Source organism: Suricata suricatta, chromosome 13 (genome assembly GCF_006229205.1).
Source record: "Suricata suricatta isolate VVHF042 chromosome 13, meerkat_22Aug2017_6uvM2_HiC, whole genome shotgun sequence".
NCBI classification, from domain to species: Eukaryota; Metazoa; Chordata; class Mammalia; order Carnivora; family Herpestidae; genus Suricata; species Suricata suricatta.
Genome location: NC_043712.1, coordinates 1,976,137 through 1,991,221, shown reverse-complemented (window position 1 = coordinate 1,991,221; position 15,085 = coordinate 1,976,137). Strand labels below are relative to the sequence as shown.

The 15,085-nt window shown below is 64.6% G+C and overlaps 1 protein-coding gene across 2 annotated transcripts in view; it reads right to left on the bottom strand.

Annotated features, from left to right (window-relative positions):
• ADAMTSL2 (ADAMTS like 2) overlaps positions 1-15,085 on the bottom strand; it is a 32,370-nt gene that overhangs the window by 5,231 nt on the left and 12,054 nt on the right. For both annotated transcript variants that reach the window (XM_029919520.1, XM_029919521.1), the window contains exons 10-14: positions 11,425-11,770; positions 9,601-9,973; positions 4,987-5,084; positions 1,209-1,335; positions 12-225 (exon numbers count right to left, since the gene is read on the bottom strand). In XM_029919520.1, the coding sequence (XP_029775380.1) occupies positions 12-225; positions 1,209-1,335; positions 4,987-5,084; positions 9,601-9,973; positions 11,425-11,770 (1,158 nt within the window). The remainder of the gene's footprint in view (positions 1-11; positions 226-1,208; positions 1,336-4,986; positions 5,085-9,600; positions 9,974-11,424; positions 11,771-15,085) is intronic.

Genomic DNA, 15,085 nt, shown 5'->3' with positions numbered 1-15,085 from the left:
GCGGCGCTCACCTCCGACCACTCGGACATCTCCCACTGGGGCCCGCAGGCCGGGTTGCGGCACGTCTTGCGCTCCTCGGGCCGCACGGCCTCGGCCGCCTCGCACAGGTCGCTGTACACGGAGCTGTCGAAGCCGGGGGACAGCATCTTCCAGCAGCGCACGATGCGGAACTGGTAGCCCTCGCCGCAGGTGCGGGAGCACTCGCTCCAGCTGCTGGCCTCCCACCTGCCTCGGGAGGGGCCGGCTTTCAGAGACCCCACCTTCCTTCCCGGCCCGGCCGCCCCGGCCTGCACCCCTCCCCACCCATGTCCAAAATCACCCTCGCTAAGCCAGCCAGAAGCTGGTGAGGCCCTGGGGTGGAGGCTTGATGTCCAGGTGACCCTGAGCCCCGCCCGCCCGCCTGCCGCACCTCTGCCCTGGAGAGGAGAGGGCTCCGATGCCCTGCTGGTGCCCGGAATGTGTGCTTGGCCCGCCTGCCTAGGAACCCATGTGGCCTCCAGGGCTCTCCCCTCCAGGCAGGCCACCTGGCTTTCCAGCCACTTCGAGAGCCACGTCCTGGCCCTGCTCCCTTGCTCACGCGGTTGCTTCCTCCCAAAGCGCCCCCCTCCTTCCTTCTCCTATTTTGGGATTATGCTTCAATGTCCCAGAGTCTGTGCTGCACTCCCCCCCATGGGGGCTCCCAGGGCAAGGACAGCCCCCAGAACCAGACAACCAGCTTCTCCGCAGGGAACAGATGTGCAGGGAGCCACCCCGCGCCGGGTATCCTGCCTCAGCGCCAGCCTTGGCCATGACTTGGAAGAGGAACGCTTGCGGCTCCGTTTCTGACCGTTTGTGAAGCGGGACAGGAGGCCCGGGTGGGGGCTAGACAGGCAGGGCCGCCCCCCCGCATCCCAGGGACGGCCCGTCAGCTTGGGATTTGGGAGTAACCGTGTTGGCCTCTAAAACTCCCGGGTGCACCAAGTAAGCCTGGGGGTGGGGGCAAGAAATGAGGGAGGGGCAGAGCGGCTCCCCAAGCCCCAGCGGGAGGCGTGGGCCGTGGCCCAGAGACTGGCAAGCGCCCCGGCCCCACAGTGCCCATGGCCCTGCCCACCACAACGCCCGCCGAAGGAGCTGGATGCTCGCCAGCTCTCGCCGCTCCCCTGGGCGGGGTCGGAGCGGGGCCCCAGCAGCGCCCGCAGCCCCTGCCCGGGGCGCTGGGTGGCAGGTACCTGGGCTGGCACTCCCTCCCTGCGCAGAACTCCTGGACAGGCTCGGGGCGGGTCAGGGCGTCACAGTAGCTGTCATCCACCTCGATGCCATCATAGCGGACGCACGTGGCGTAGGTCGACATGACCCCTGGTTCAGGACAAGGGAAGGGCCCGTGAGCCACAGGTGCACCCCTTGGGGACCAGCAGTTGGGCCATGTGACCACAGGCCGGTCACCTACCTCTCAGAGCCTCCTGGTTTAAACTGAAGGTAACGACAGTAACCAGCTTACCGGTCAGTGGCAGAGCCCAGTGAGGACAGCTTTGTGGGTCTGAACTGCCTGCCTGCCCACGTCTCAGGGTCTGACCTCTCTCTCTGCACCCCCACCTCCGCCGCTACTCCTGTGGGTAAATAGGAAGGTGGGTGGGTGGATAGATGGGCGGACGGACGGACGGACGGACGGAGAGTTTGGGGAGTAGATGGAAAAACAGATAGGGTGCTGGGTGGAGGGATGGATGGATGTTTGGAGACTAACCATTCCAGCCCTTGTCAGCCCCCCCCAGATGTTATATGAGATCTTCCGACGCCCCCTGCGCTCCTGTGGCACGCCCCCGTCCTTACCCAACTCTCTTGAACTTCCTTGAATCACCACGGTGTGTGTTTGCCCTCCTGGCCTCCCCGGTTCTCTATAAACCCCATCAGAGGGATGATGCGTGAAGGATTAGCCCTCACTCAATATTGTTAATTCCTTGACCCCACTCCCATCGTCTGCGCCTCTGGTCTTGCTGCCCCTGCACCCCTGCACCCCTGCATCTGGCACTGTGTTGGCACCTGGGTCAAGTCCACTGACCAGTGGGTGGGTCCCTGCCAAGGAAGCAGGATGTTGACTCAGGGAGATTCGTGGGCGTCAGTGAAAAACCACGTGGGATCAGGGTTTGTTGTTGCTGGTGTGTGTGTGTGTGTGTGTGCACGTGCGTACATGGGGTGGGGGGTGCCCGGCCTCCCTGAGTGATGGAGGTAATGAAACCGTCTCCAGTGGGGCTGCCAGTCCCCCAGGAGGCTGGAAAGCCCCAGCCCGCTCACTCCCCCTTTTTAGCGGAGCACGTCTCAAAGCTCCTGTCTCTCGAAGCCCTGGCCCTGGACGGAACGGAGCAGCCCAGGAAGCAGCCCTCCGTGGGGATTTTTCCTTCTTTCTGTGAAGGACCGCCAGGCTCCAATCACTGGCCCCTCCGTGCCAGCCCGGGGCTGCCTCGTCTTTAGCCTTCCTGGGGGCGAGGCTGCCTTCCTGGCCAGGTCTGCTTGGAATGTTCCAGGCCTCACAGACACCAGCTCTGGGGCCCAGGGAGGTCCAGGGTTGGGGACTCACAGCCCCTCGCCAAGCACCCAATTATCCATTCAGTCCTCACCATTGAGTGGAAACACAGCAGGTCCTGATCGAAAGAGACTGGGGTTCAAGACCTAGCTCAGTCTCTCCCTCCTCACGGCGGGTCACATGACTACCAGAGTCTCCAGGCCTCGGCTGGGTCATCCCCAAACCGGGAATCTCCCCGAGATGCTGGGAGAGCCAAGGTACCAATCTTCTTCGTTACATCAGTCTTGGACACAGTGCTTTTCAAACCTTATGCGTGGGGCTTTCCCTCTGAGCAAAAACGAGCAACAGGGCACCTGGGGGGCTCAGTCCGTTAAGCATCCGACTTCAGCTCAAGTCTTGATCTCATAGCTTGTGAGTTCAAGCCCTGTTTCGGGCTCTGTGCCGACAGCTCAGAGCCTGGAGCCTGCTCCGGATTCTGTGTCTCCCTCTCTCTCTCTGCCCCTCCCCTGCTCACACTCTGTCTCTCTCTCAAATATAAATAAACATTAAAAAAATTTTTTAAAGCGAGCAGGCACCCCAGTGCATGAAACACAGACTGCTGTGCTGCACCAGCAGAGGACAGGGCTCGGGGCCACTGGCCCCACCCCCCCCCAGCCCCACCCGCCGCCCCAGAAGTGCCAAGGGATGGTCTGAAACCATAGCTGGGCTCAGGCTCAGGCTAAGAGTTCACATTCGCCTGCATTTCTGCTCCCAAAGAGCATCGTGAAAGAAAGGGGCAATGGAGCCAGCACTAGGGGCGGGAGATGATCTCTGACAGCCCTTCCCAGCCACGTGTGGGGTGCTGCGGAGCCCGCAGGCTGCAGACGACAGCGAGGGACGCTAGCACAGACACCGCATGCCACAGAAGGTTTGTAACCCCACCGGCACCCCCGCCTGGCCTTGGCACTCCCTGCAAAATGGGATTTTGAGAGTAGTCGGCCAAGGTCAAGAGCTTCGAATCCGACTGAGTGTGCGGGAGGTGGTGGCAAGGGGGGGCCATTCAGCAGGAACCCGACTCCACCTTTTCTGCCGGCGGCCACCTGTGCCCGGCTTGGCGCCTTTGGGGTGACGGGGAGCTCACCCCCTATCGGGCCGCTCGCTCCCCCCCCCGGAGACCATCTAAAGCAGACCTCTTCCCGCAGCGGAGCCCACATCTGTCTGTCTGCCTTTCTTCTTTCATCATACTGTGCCCCTTGGACTACGTGAGACAAATCCAGCCTGCCCCCCCATGCCTGCCTGTCCACTCTGGGTGACCAGAAGCCATGTCGTGTCCTCCTTGGGGACTGTCTCCCCCACCCAAGGCCAGGTTTCAGGCCCCTCACCACCATTTCAGGCGATGTCACCTCCCCAGGCAGCCCTCTGTCCGGGAGGAAAACATTTTACAGGTAGAAAATTGAGGCTCAGAGAGGGCACATGGTGGGCCAGGCGGCGCACCTCCCACACTCACTGCACAGCCTACAACGCTGGCCGCGTGCCCCCGAACTCCGCGCGCCCCACACCCTGCTCGGGGCGCGGGGCGGGGGTGTCCTCAATAGCAGGAGGGCCCTAACGGAGAGCAGGTTCTGGGCTGAGTGGGACCTGAGGACCCGTGGTCTGTTCTGAGCCCCGTAGGGCGGGCTCCCCAGCCGTGTCCTCGGGCATCTCCTAAGGTGCCGAGCAGGACTGCAGGAGGCGCGATCAAGGCCAGACCGCCAGCTGCCCAGGGTCCGCCAGGGGTCTGCCTCATCCTCCTCGCTGGCCAGAGACTGCAGAGGCCCGTTGGGGGGGCAGGGCGGGGTAGGAGGCAGCCCCTGGTGCTGACCAAACCCAAACAAGCAGTCCCGGGCACGGGCACTGTGGAACCCCGGGTCTCCCCACAACTTTTGCCATGGGGGCTGGTCCTGGGTCTGACACCCGAGCTGGCCGCCGGCCCCAGGGGAGGGAACCCAGGTCCCTGGTGGCTGTGGCCAGCATCCGAAGGTGCGGGCGGCCACCAGCCACGCGGGCGGACAGGCAGGGGGTTCTAACCCCAGCTCAGCGCCTCCTAACCACTAACCACGAGTGTGTGTCTGGCACCACCGGGGGGTCTCTGGTCCCCTCCTACCTGCCCAGGTCCTAGACTCTGTTCTATTCCTTTACGTATCTGTTCCCCTTTCCAGGCTGCTGTAAACGAAAGCAGAATCCTCCCCGCTTCTTGAGATGTTCTTTTAACGGGAGGGACGCTGGCTCTCACCAGACCCCACGTAAAGAACAGCGGGTGAGGGCGCGTGTGGCGGCAGCCTTCAGGGGAGGCTGGGCCTTCCCGGGGTCCCGCCCGTCCTGAGCCTGAGGACACCGACTGCCACCACCTCACCCCACCTCCCGGATCAGGAAACCACTAGACAAGGTCCCTGGGGGGTTCCGGGGCCCCCAGCCAGTGCGCAGCGGCTGTTTGGGGGGGGGGGGGTGCTGAGCAGAGGCCACGGCCGTACCTGTGGTGCAGGTGGCGCTGCAGGGCTCGTGGGATGAGAGTTTCCACCGGTACATGTCCGCTGGGCTCACGCCTTGCGTGCGCGCCTTGGGCCTGGTCCTGGAAGGGAGAAGCGGAGAAGGGGCCGGGCGCTCGCCGAGGGCTGCGGGCGCGAGCTCCCGGCAGCAGGGCGCCTGCCCTGGCCGCGGGCAGAGTCCCCCCCGTCGGGGTCAGCCTGCCCACTGTCCGGAGCAGAGGACGGGAGCGGGCACCAGAGGGAGGCTCGCTTGAGGAGGGGACAGACGTTCGCCTTTCTCCCGCCTGGATGGGTGACCGTCCGAGCTCAGGGCCGTGGAGCTGCCGAAGCTCCTTCCGGAGGGGGCGAGCTGGGGGTCCCCCGGCATCGCCACCGCGCCCCGCACACACGCCCGCCTCCCAGGGCTGCCTGCTGGCGCGGGCCGGCGGACTCCTCTCCGCGCCCCAGGAGGGGCCGCAGACGGCCAGGGCTCTCCCTCGCGGCCTCGCAGGCCGGGGCTCTGCTTGAATGGGGACACTGGCCATTCGGCCTCCGACTATCAAAACAGAAAAGCTCGGCGGCAGACAGGGGAGTGGCCGGTCCCCTCCAGACGCCTCTGCCCAGGTCTGCGATGGCTGCTGGTGCGGGGAACGCGGGCTGGGCCCAGGCCAGCGGCCAGCTATGGTTCTTGGCCGGAGCGCGGGCAGCTGAAGCCAGCTATTGTTAGGACTGTTTGCTTCTTTGAACCAGTTGGTGTGCTGGGGCCCAGCCTCAGTATCCAACGTGCAGGCTGGGTTTGGACTCAGCAGGGGAGGAGGGAAACGGCGGCAGCGGCACCCCCCCCAGAGCCCCAGCCTCTGCTCTGAGATGTAGCGCACACACACCCCCAGAGCTTGAAGGCGCCCACAGAGCCCCGCGACCCGCAGACGGGGACATGGGGTGATGGCCGGGCTGACGGGACACCATTCAGGCCCTGGCATCCCTCTGGCACCAGACGCTGCCCCAGTGCCCAGCGCCACTCCCCCTCACGCCCAAGGGGCTGGCTGGAGACCACCAGAGCTGACACCCTTTCACGGGGCTTCCCTGTGGGCACGTGCCCACGGGTCCTTTCCCAGAGACCTTGTGCCACCTTGGTGGTTGGGCTTAATGAACATTGCAGAGCATCCATCCCGAAGGGCTTTCCAGTAGATTCTGTGATCCAGACATTGGTTTGGATCCCACGGGGAGCTCACTCCATGTCTGGGGTTTCACAAGCAGATGAGCTCTGAGGTTCACTTTTGTAGGAACGATCCTTGCCCTGAAGGGCGGCTTGTTCTGAGAACCAGGGAATAATCTGCCCACAGCCTCAAATAATGAATCTCCTGATACGGCGACACAACCCAGAAGGGGGAAGAGCAGTGAGCGGCGGCGGAGGAGGAGAAAGTGGGAGCCGGGGGGGGGGGGCGGGGGGGGGGGGCAGGCCCTGAGCTGGCGGCCGGTTTCGGGGCCACTCAGAGCCTCTGCGCCCCTCACCTGCTGGCTCCACGACCGTAAGCCAACCTTCCCTTTCACAGATTTCGGGAAGAGGAAGGTCCCCCTCCCACCTCCTCAAGAATGAGAAAAACATTTTAAGTGCAGTGTCCCCACCCACTCAAGTCCTTGCCATCTAGAGGAGCCGGGGAGACCCCCAGGGAGCGCCCGCCCCCGAGCCAGACCTCGCCGAAGGCCTTGACTCTGAACGCCTGAGTCGGAAAACACGAAGCTTGCTGGCTGGATCCCCCACCCTCCTTTCGATGGCTGTGAACTCTCCCCAAGAGCAGAGAGAGATGAAGAGGTCCTAGCCATGCCCCACCGCCCCACCCGCCGGGGAGCCAGAAACATCTCCAAGTAATGACACACTCCTCAGCCAGCCGGCTGCGTGACTCATTCTGAACCCGGGAGAGAGCCGCCTGCTTCAAAATAACCCTTCGGGGTTTTAGCACAAACGGTATTTCTGGAGCAGCTGCCCACACCTCACTCCTGCACGGGCGCACGTCACGCCCAGCCACGCCCCTCCCGCAAAACCCCGCTCCTGTTTGCACAACGCAGCGCCTGAGGCTTCCGCACTTGGAAGTAGCGAGCACCCGGCTGGGGGGCGGGGAGCACCCGCAGAGTCCCCGAACCACCGGACTCCGGGCGCGAGGCTCAGACGCTGCGGGCAGGAGACCACGCCGGGGGCCCAGGAGAGAGGCCCTGGGTCTCTGCGTCTCGCACGCTGGTTCCCAGCGTCTGCTTCTGGTGACCGGGGGCCCCCCTTGATTGTTTGAGGCTGTTCTGGGATGAAAATAACCGTTCCTTTCTGAGCTGCCCCTTTGATTCCGGCCTCACGGAGCAGACACGACTTCCTGTGTTTGGACAATGCGCTGCGCAGGGGCTATTTTGGCCTGGCGGTTTCCCGGCCGCCTCCCTCGGCCCTTTATCTCAAAAGACCATCTTTGGTCTCGGCCCCGCAGCACCCTTTGACGGCAGCCGGCCGGAGGCGCCGCCCCGTGTCACCACGGCGGCACTTTCTGAGTGTGGACCATCCATCATACTGATTTCTGCAGCCCGACGGGCCCTGGGGCTTCCAGGGGCTGCGGGGCTGAGATTCACCTGCAGAGGGGCAGGAAGGACTCTCGAAAATGTGGCCCAAGGACCCAAAGGTTGTGCATGATCTGGCCTGGGAGTCCTCGGCCGCCCGACTGGCGGGCCCTCACTCAGGGACACGGGTGGCGAATCAGAGACATGTCTGAGTCACACGGGAAGTGCAGGGCACGGTTGGGACCGTGTCCCAGGCCCCCGGGTTTCACCAAGCTGCAGGCTGCCTCAAAGCAGCAGGACCTCTGTGCTCCCCCCTCGACCGGTGGACGGAGGGACGCTGGCTGTCGGAGCTGCCCGCTGACCTTCTTCAGGCCCCCGACGGGTCCCGGCCCACTGCTACTGGCTCCATGTCCGGAGTCCTCCCGCGGGGCCTCCGACTGGGATAGACCGTAATCTTCCGGGCACAGTCAGGAGCCGAAAACAGCCCAGGTGAAAGCGGCCTGGGAGCCTTCAGTAACCAGCTGGGCCCCGCCAGCAAGCACTGGCTCCCCGTGAACCCAGCCCTGTGCCCACAAACCCTGCAAACCCCACTCTCAGACTCAGACCTGCACCTCCTGTCACTCCGCTCCGCCGCTGGGTCCCACGTGCCCCCCCAAGCCCCACACCCTGCACATTTTCGGGCCCCTGGTCGGTGAGCAGACAGCCCTGGTGGGCCTTGGGGAGAGAAGGGCAGCCAGAGAAAGTTCCAGAGCTTCACTCTGCCCACATTTTCCAAACAATAATTCCACCCAGAGCCTGTAAGAGGTAACGGGGTGTACCCCGTGAGCCCGATGCCCGTCTGTCCCTGGGGCGGGGCGCGGGGGCGCTCAGAAATGAGCTGCAGAAAAGGGTGGGCACCCTCATGGGCCGTGGGGGGCCCACTTCACAGCTCTCGTCCCCTGGGCGAGGGCGAGAGGGTCACACCCCAGCCACATCACCTTATGAGTGAACCCCAGGGTCCCAAGAAGGCCCCTCTGTATCCTCAGCCCTGGCCAGGGCTCCCTTCGTGTTTGCTGTCTAAAGTCAAGGGGTTTGGGTTGGTCTTCAGAAAATAAAACAAAAACCACTGAGTCCCTCCCACCTCTAATCCCCACCCACCACGGGGGCTGCTGAGCCCCGCTGGCTCGGCTCAGAGCAGCCTCACTGCCCCCTGAGCCTCGGGCGGACAGGGTGGAAACCCTCCAGGGTGGCCGTCATCGGCCCAAGGGACCTCTCACCGGGGACTGTCTCTTGGTAGGGATGGAGGCAGGCCTGGGGCCACCCTGCTCCCAACTGTGGACCCAGGGCCAGCCATGGCTGTCCGGGTGTCACCAGTGTGACTGTCCAGGTGTCCCCAGTTATCACTGGCCAGATGTCTCCAGCTGTAACTGGCCAGGTGTCCCTGGTGTGACTGTCCAGGTGTCCCTGGTATGACTGTCCAGGCGTCCCCAGGCGCGTTCCTGGCTCTGGGGGCCTGGCCCAGGGAGTGTCTCACTGGATCCTCCTAGAGGTTGCTCTGGACCCTGGGGCAGAGGCCTCATTCCCAGTGCCCGATTCTGGGGTGTGGCCCCTGGCTGAGGACCCCACGGCCCCTGCCCCCCTCCCCTGTGGCCTGCAGCGACGGTCGGTGCTGAGCCACTGCACGTGGGGTGAGCTGCCCAGCGGCCCCGTGTGCAATGACCGTCGGGACGGAGAGCCCAGGCCTGCAGGCGCCGGGACCCTCTCTGAGTCCCCGTGACTGCCCTGGCACTAGGCCGGTTGTGACGGGCGTTTCCATGCATACGGACGCCTAGCCCGAGCTCGGCCTGCAGCGAGGGCTCACAGCTGCGCACCCTCCTCCCCCGGAACCGGTGTCAGAGCCGCACACGGCCGCTCCGCACGCGCTTTAACCCGTGGGCCAAACTTGGGGAAAGACCGGCTAAAACCAAGGCCTCTGACCTCCTGCTCGGATCCAGGGGGGGCGGGGAGCCCGGACAGGAGTGACTGCCCCCAGTGCCCCGGGGTCCAGCCTCACCGACCAGGACCAGCGCGGCCTCCCCAAGGGGGTGGGGGAGCCCCTCCTACCTGGCCTTGTGAGTCCTGTTCCCGGCCAGGGCGGGGAGGCTGGCACTGGCGTTGGGGAACGGGGCCTCGGAGGAGGCGTTGGTCACTCTGTCCGCGCTCAGCCCCAGGTAGGACCCGTTGAGCAGGTCAGCGCCGGCCCCCGCGCTGTCCTCGTAGTCCACGTAGAGGCCGTCCGCCGGGGGGCTCCGCGGGGCGCCCCGCACAAAGATGCTGTTGCCAGTGTCGTTGAAGGGGAGCTCGCTGGAGTCGGAGCCCGCACCCAGAAGCTGGTCGGAGATGGCATTGGCCGAGAGGCGCTGCTGAGAGGGGGGACGCGCGTCCGCCGCTGGGTCGTCCTTGTCCCCCGCGGGAGCCGTCCCGGTGGCATTGCGGTCTACGAGGGAGACAGGTAGCTCACTCCCAAGTGCTCCCCTGTGTGGGCGCAGGGCCGCCGTGGGGGCGGGGTGGGGGGCCGTGGGGCTGGCAGCAAAGACCTGAACCCGGAGGCTCCCGGAGGCAGTGAGAGGGCCCAGGCCTCCAAGAGGAGGTGTGCAGGCCGCCCACACGGGCTCACGTGGGGAAACCTGTGGCGGATTACAGGGGTCCCCGTGGGGCATCCGACTCCTGGTTTTGGCTCAGGTCAAGATCTCCCAGTTTGTGAGTTCGAGCCCCGTGTCAGGGTCTGTGCTGACTGCGTGGAGTCTACTTGGGATTCTCTCTTTGCCCTTCCTCTGCTCACTCTCAATCCCTCTCTCTCTCTCTCTCTGTCTCAAAATATATAAACTAACATTTCTTCAAAATAAATAGGGTCCGCCTCAAAATCCACGCCTGCCCCGAACCTCAGAGTGTGAGCTTATTTGAAATCAGATCTTTATACAGGTGGTTTAGGACCTCGAGATGAGTTCTCGTGGGTTTAGGGTGGGCCCAGCCGGCGGCGTCTGCTCTTAGAAGAGAAGACACCCAGAGACACCCGTGCGCAGAGGAGAAGGCGAGTGACCACGGAGGCAGAGGCTGCAGGACTGGGCACCTGGAGCCTCCAGGAACCAGGAGCGGCGGGAGGGGCTGCCCCCTCCCCCTGGAGCCTCCGTGGACTTGCTGCCACCTTGGTTTTGGACTTCTGGCCTCCAGAGCTGGGAGAGAAGCAATGTCTGTTTGTCGTGAGCCCCCAGTTTGGGGTGATTTGTCACGGCAGCCCTGGGGGGTTAATACAGCCTGGGAAATGTCTTCTACTGGAAGGTTCTTTGCGTCTTGACAACTGGAGTGTCGGTCCAGACAGCCCTGGTGACCGCCGCTCAGCCCTCAGGAACACAGCCAGACGACCGTGTGGATCTCGGGGACCCTGACACACCCCTGCGTCTCCAGCCACTCCTCCTGCTGCTTCCCTGAAATCTGCCCCTCCAGGCAGTGTGTCCCGCAGAGGCGCTCTCCCCCCCCACCCCTCCCTCAGCCTCGCCCAGCTACGCCTCCCTGGTGCCCACACCCTCAGGTCAGGGGCCACCCTCTCCCAGCACTCGGGGCCCTCGCATAGCTCTTGCCACGCGGTGGCGTGCCGTCTGCATCAACCAAAGGAGCGAGCGCACGGGCTCTGAGGTCAGACTGTCCCAGGTCCGACTCGGGGCTCAGCCATGGACGGGGAAAAGCCCAGCCCCTGGCTAAGCCTCAGCCGCCCCATCTGTCAGGCGGGGACCACTGTATCCACCGGAGAGAACGGAGGGAAAGCGGCGCGTGTGTGAAGGGGCCCGCGCCGTGCCCGCCCCCGGAAAGCTGCAAGTAGGAGCCTCCCATCAGCCTTTGCCCAAGGCCCCCGCCCCAGGAAGCCCCCGTCCGCCCGGCCCTCCTGGTTACCTCGGAAGCCCTGGCCACTGGGGGGTCCCTCGCAGGCCCTGCCGCCGGCCTGCTCACACACCTCGTTGGTCTCCTGGGCCTTGCTCAGACCCAGCTCGATCCCCGGGCCCAGGTGGCCGAACAGCGGGTCGTGCGGGCCCAGCCGCTCCGAGGAGGCCTGGTCGTAGAAGGAGCCGTTGTGCCGCAGGAAGCCCAGGAGCGGGGCGCCGTCCAGCTCCCGGCCCTCGGCGCTCTCCGAGGCGGGCTCCGGGAAGCCGTAGGAGGCGGGCGGCGGGCGGCGGGCGTGCGGCTGCAGCAGCGTGTACTCGAAGGTGATGGAGGGGCTCCTGCCGTTCTGGTTCCACACCTGCGGCGGCGGAGAAGCGGCACCTCACCTCCCGCACGAGCCGGTGGGGGGGTGCGCCCAGGCTCCCGGCCCACGAGCCCCTGCGGGAAGCTGCGCTCTGGTCCCCGAGCTGCTGCCGTGGCCGAGCCCTGCCCCGGGGGCGCGCCCTTGACCGACGGATGATGCCTCTGCCAGCCAGCGCCTGCCGCGCCCCAAGGGCAGCCCGCCTCCGGAGCCCACGCACAGGGGGCGCGCCAGGGCCGAGGCAGAGGGAGCTGTCCGCTGCAGGCGCAGGCCGGAAGGGTGCACCCAGCACGGAGGATGCTCTAGGAGTAATAAAGCGGACGCCCATCTGCATTTTATTGTCACGCTGGCGGGCGGAGCTCTGGGAGAAAGTGCCAGCGCGCCCCCGGGGCGGCTCCTGGAAGCTGGGAGAGTGTGAGGCCAACACTACGCGGAGGCTAAAGCCAAGGCAGGTGATGGGACGGGAGGGAAAGGCTGGAGAACCCCCAGGTGACCGTCCGTTCCCTGCAGGAGCCCCGGAAGACACTCTGTTCACCGAGTGGAAGGAAATGTCCCGGCGAGAAGGCTAGCATCTAAGGGACGCCGCTAAGTGACCTCAGCCCAGGGCAGGTGGCAGGAGGTGCTCTTATAGACGGCCCACAGTCGTCAGAAGAAGAGAGGTCGACGCGGTGGCCAGGAGGCTGACCCACAGCGACATCTGCACAGGGCGGACAGGACAAAGGACTCCCAGGGGCAAGTAAATGGGACCAGGAAAGGGGCTTCTCGGTCTGTAAGATCAAAAAGTTCAAGGGTGGATGGATGCTCAGGGGGCGGAGGACAGCTGTCCCAAGAACGTGGCAGCCCCATCCGATTTCCTGGGCCATCGAACTCCGAGTCCCCGAATGATGGAACGGCCGTGTCCCCAGGACGAAGGACCCACAGGTGTCTATGGTAATGACTCCCCCCCCGTCCTTCCCCCAAAGAGCCTACAGCCCTTGACTTGGTTAACCGTTTGCTGGAGACATGGATAGACATTTGGGAACCGGGGTCCGTGTTGTCATTGTTTATCGGGGACCCAAAGCATGATCACTGCCCCCTGCTAGTGTGAGGGCTTGTGGGTGACACGTGGTGGCCCAGCTGGCCCAGGTCTGGCTCCCGGCGTGTCCCGTGGGGCTCACAGTGGCTCCAAGGCTTACCCAGTTCCCATTGCTGGTAGTCGGCTCCTCAGCCTGCAGGGTAGGGGCTGCCGCGGCAGGGACAGCTAAGTAGAAGCCCGCGACACCAGCCCCTGCCCCGCTGCCCCACCCGAGAGAGGGAATCCAAAACAGTACTGCCTCCTGGGGAAAATACAGAGATCGGGGCCCCTCCTAAAGCTACCCGAAGGATGCACAGTGGTGACCCCCGTACCCCTCACTTCCCTCAACAGGAAAACAAGACAGATCTGGGAGGATGACGGGGAGCCCTTCCAAAGCCGGCCGAGGGGAACCGCCGCTGCAGCTCTGTGACAGATCTGTGCCGGCGCAGATTAGCATGGCCTCAAGTTGGTCACATGTGGCCACTCACATGGCAAAGACCTTCTTTTCCACCCTGTAGGGAGGAGGGGCCGAAGTGGGTTTTGTTCACCCGGTAACACCCGCAGCTTTGCCCCAGGGCCGCGCCAATGCCCCACTCCGCGAATACACCGCGGGGGTTCTGGACCTTTCCACAGAGCCTCACACGGGCCGTCTGTGTCGACACCACGTCTCCCAGGCCAGCAGAGCAGGAAGTGATGCGGGAGGCCTCGGGAAGCCGGTGTCTTCCAGGAGACCGACACTCAGCCCCGCGAGGACCAAGGGCCCGCCCCCAGCAGTGACGGATTCGGGCTCCGTGGTCTGGGGCGCGCCAGGCCACAGGCTCGAGAGTAAGGGACAGAGCACTGCATCTCATTCTTTCCCGTATGGGGAAGACTTTTGGACGTGGCCTACCACATATCCGGAAATGCTGAGCCAATCCGTACACTGGGTACCCCAAGACGCTGGCGGCCTTCAGTGGGGGTCCTGAGGAGACGGGCCTCCGCAGCAGGTCCGGGCTGTGGTATAAACAGCCTGCCCCTTGGGCCATAACACCCAGCCGGGTCTAGAGCAATAGCGATCTCTCTCTCCGGCAGGGAGAGATGTCCCGTGGGCTTTCTGGCACGCCTTGATAGGAAAATGATAACGTAGCCCCCCGGTGCTCTGGAGCAAGGTCATGCCCCCGCCACAAATAAATCTCAGGTCATTTGGAGAAGAGCTGCTGACATGCTACCAGGCCCTACTGGAGCTGGAACCCTCTGGCCACAGGGCATCAAGAGACCCGTGCGGCCAGAGCTGAACCCCGCCCAGTTACACAGCTGGCGGGGCCCGGCAGCCTCCGTCCTATGGTGAAGCTGTCGCATCTGGGATTAGGCACAATCAGAGCAGGGGACGAGACCTCCGTCTCCGCAGGTGACCGCAGCCCTGCCCTGGCGCCTCTCTGTGCCCAGCGACAGCTGCATGCGGCACTGTTAGGATGACGTCGGAGGGGAGAGACGGCCACACTCAGTTTGGAGATGGGTCAGCTTGGTGTGGGGGGGGGGTACGAGCTGAAAGTGGGATCTGTTTCCCTAGAACCCCGGTCAGGGGTGGCTTCAAAAACCCTGCACTGAGGGAAAGTCCTCCCGGCGGGCTCCACGCGTGGGGGGGGAGGGCCATCTGATGAGGGGGGAAGCGTGGCAGCCCGAGGCGGGAACACGACCCGCGGGCTGAGCGCGTGGTGTGGGTAGGTGGTCAGCATCCTGGTGGACCGGGCACCGGGAGGCAGCAGACACGCGGGGAAGGGTCCGTGCCACAGGCATCAGATGTGCGTCGCCGTGTCCCTTGTCAATGCTCACCGGGGAGCAGCCCGCACGGGAGGGGCGCCAAACAACCAGGTGACACGGGCCAGCCTCTGCCATCGGTCCCCCACGGACGGCACAACAGGTGCACGTGAGCAATAGCCGCGGTGCCGAGGACGGGAACTAGGCGCAGCCCCAAGGGCGAGGCCGCTCGAGCTCCTCCCGGGACCGAGAGCCCAGCCCTCCAGCAGCGACCCGCAGCCTGCCCAGTACCGTGCCTCGAGGGGCCCTCGGCTCCTGGACGGCACGCGGGTTACGTGAGGCCCCCGTCCATCTAGCAGGGGACGTGATCGGTTGGCTGCCTTCCCTGCCCACGGGGCCTCCAGACGCAAGGGCTCCCAGAGCACTTGATCCGCTGAGACAGGACACCATGTGACGTCGCATTGGACAAAGGGACGCGCATTATAGCAAAAGAGGTGCCACAGCAGTCACACGATTGTGAG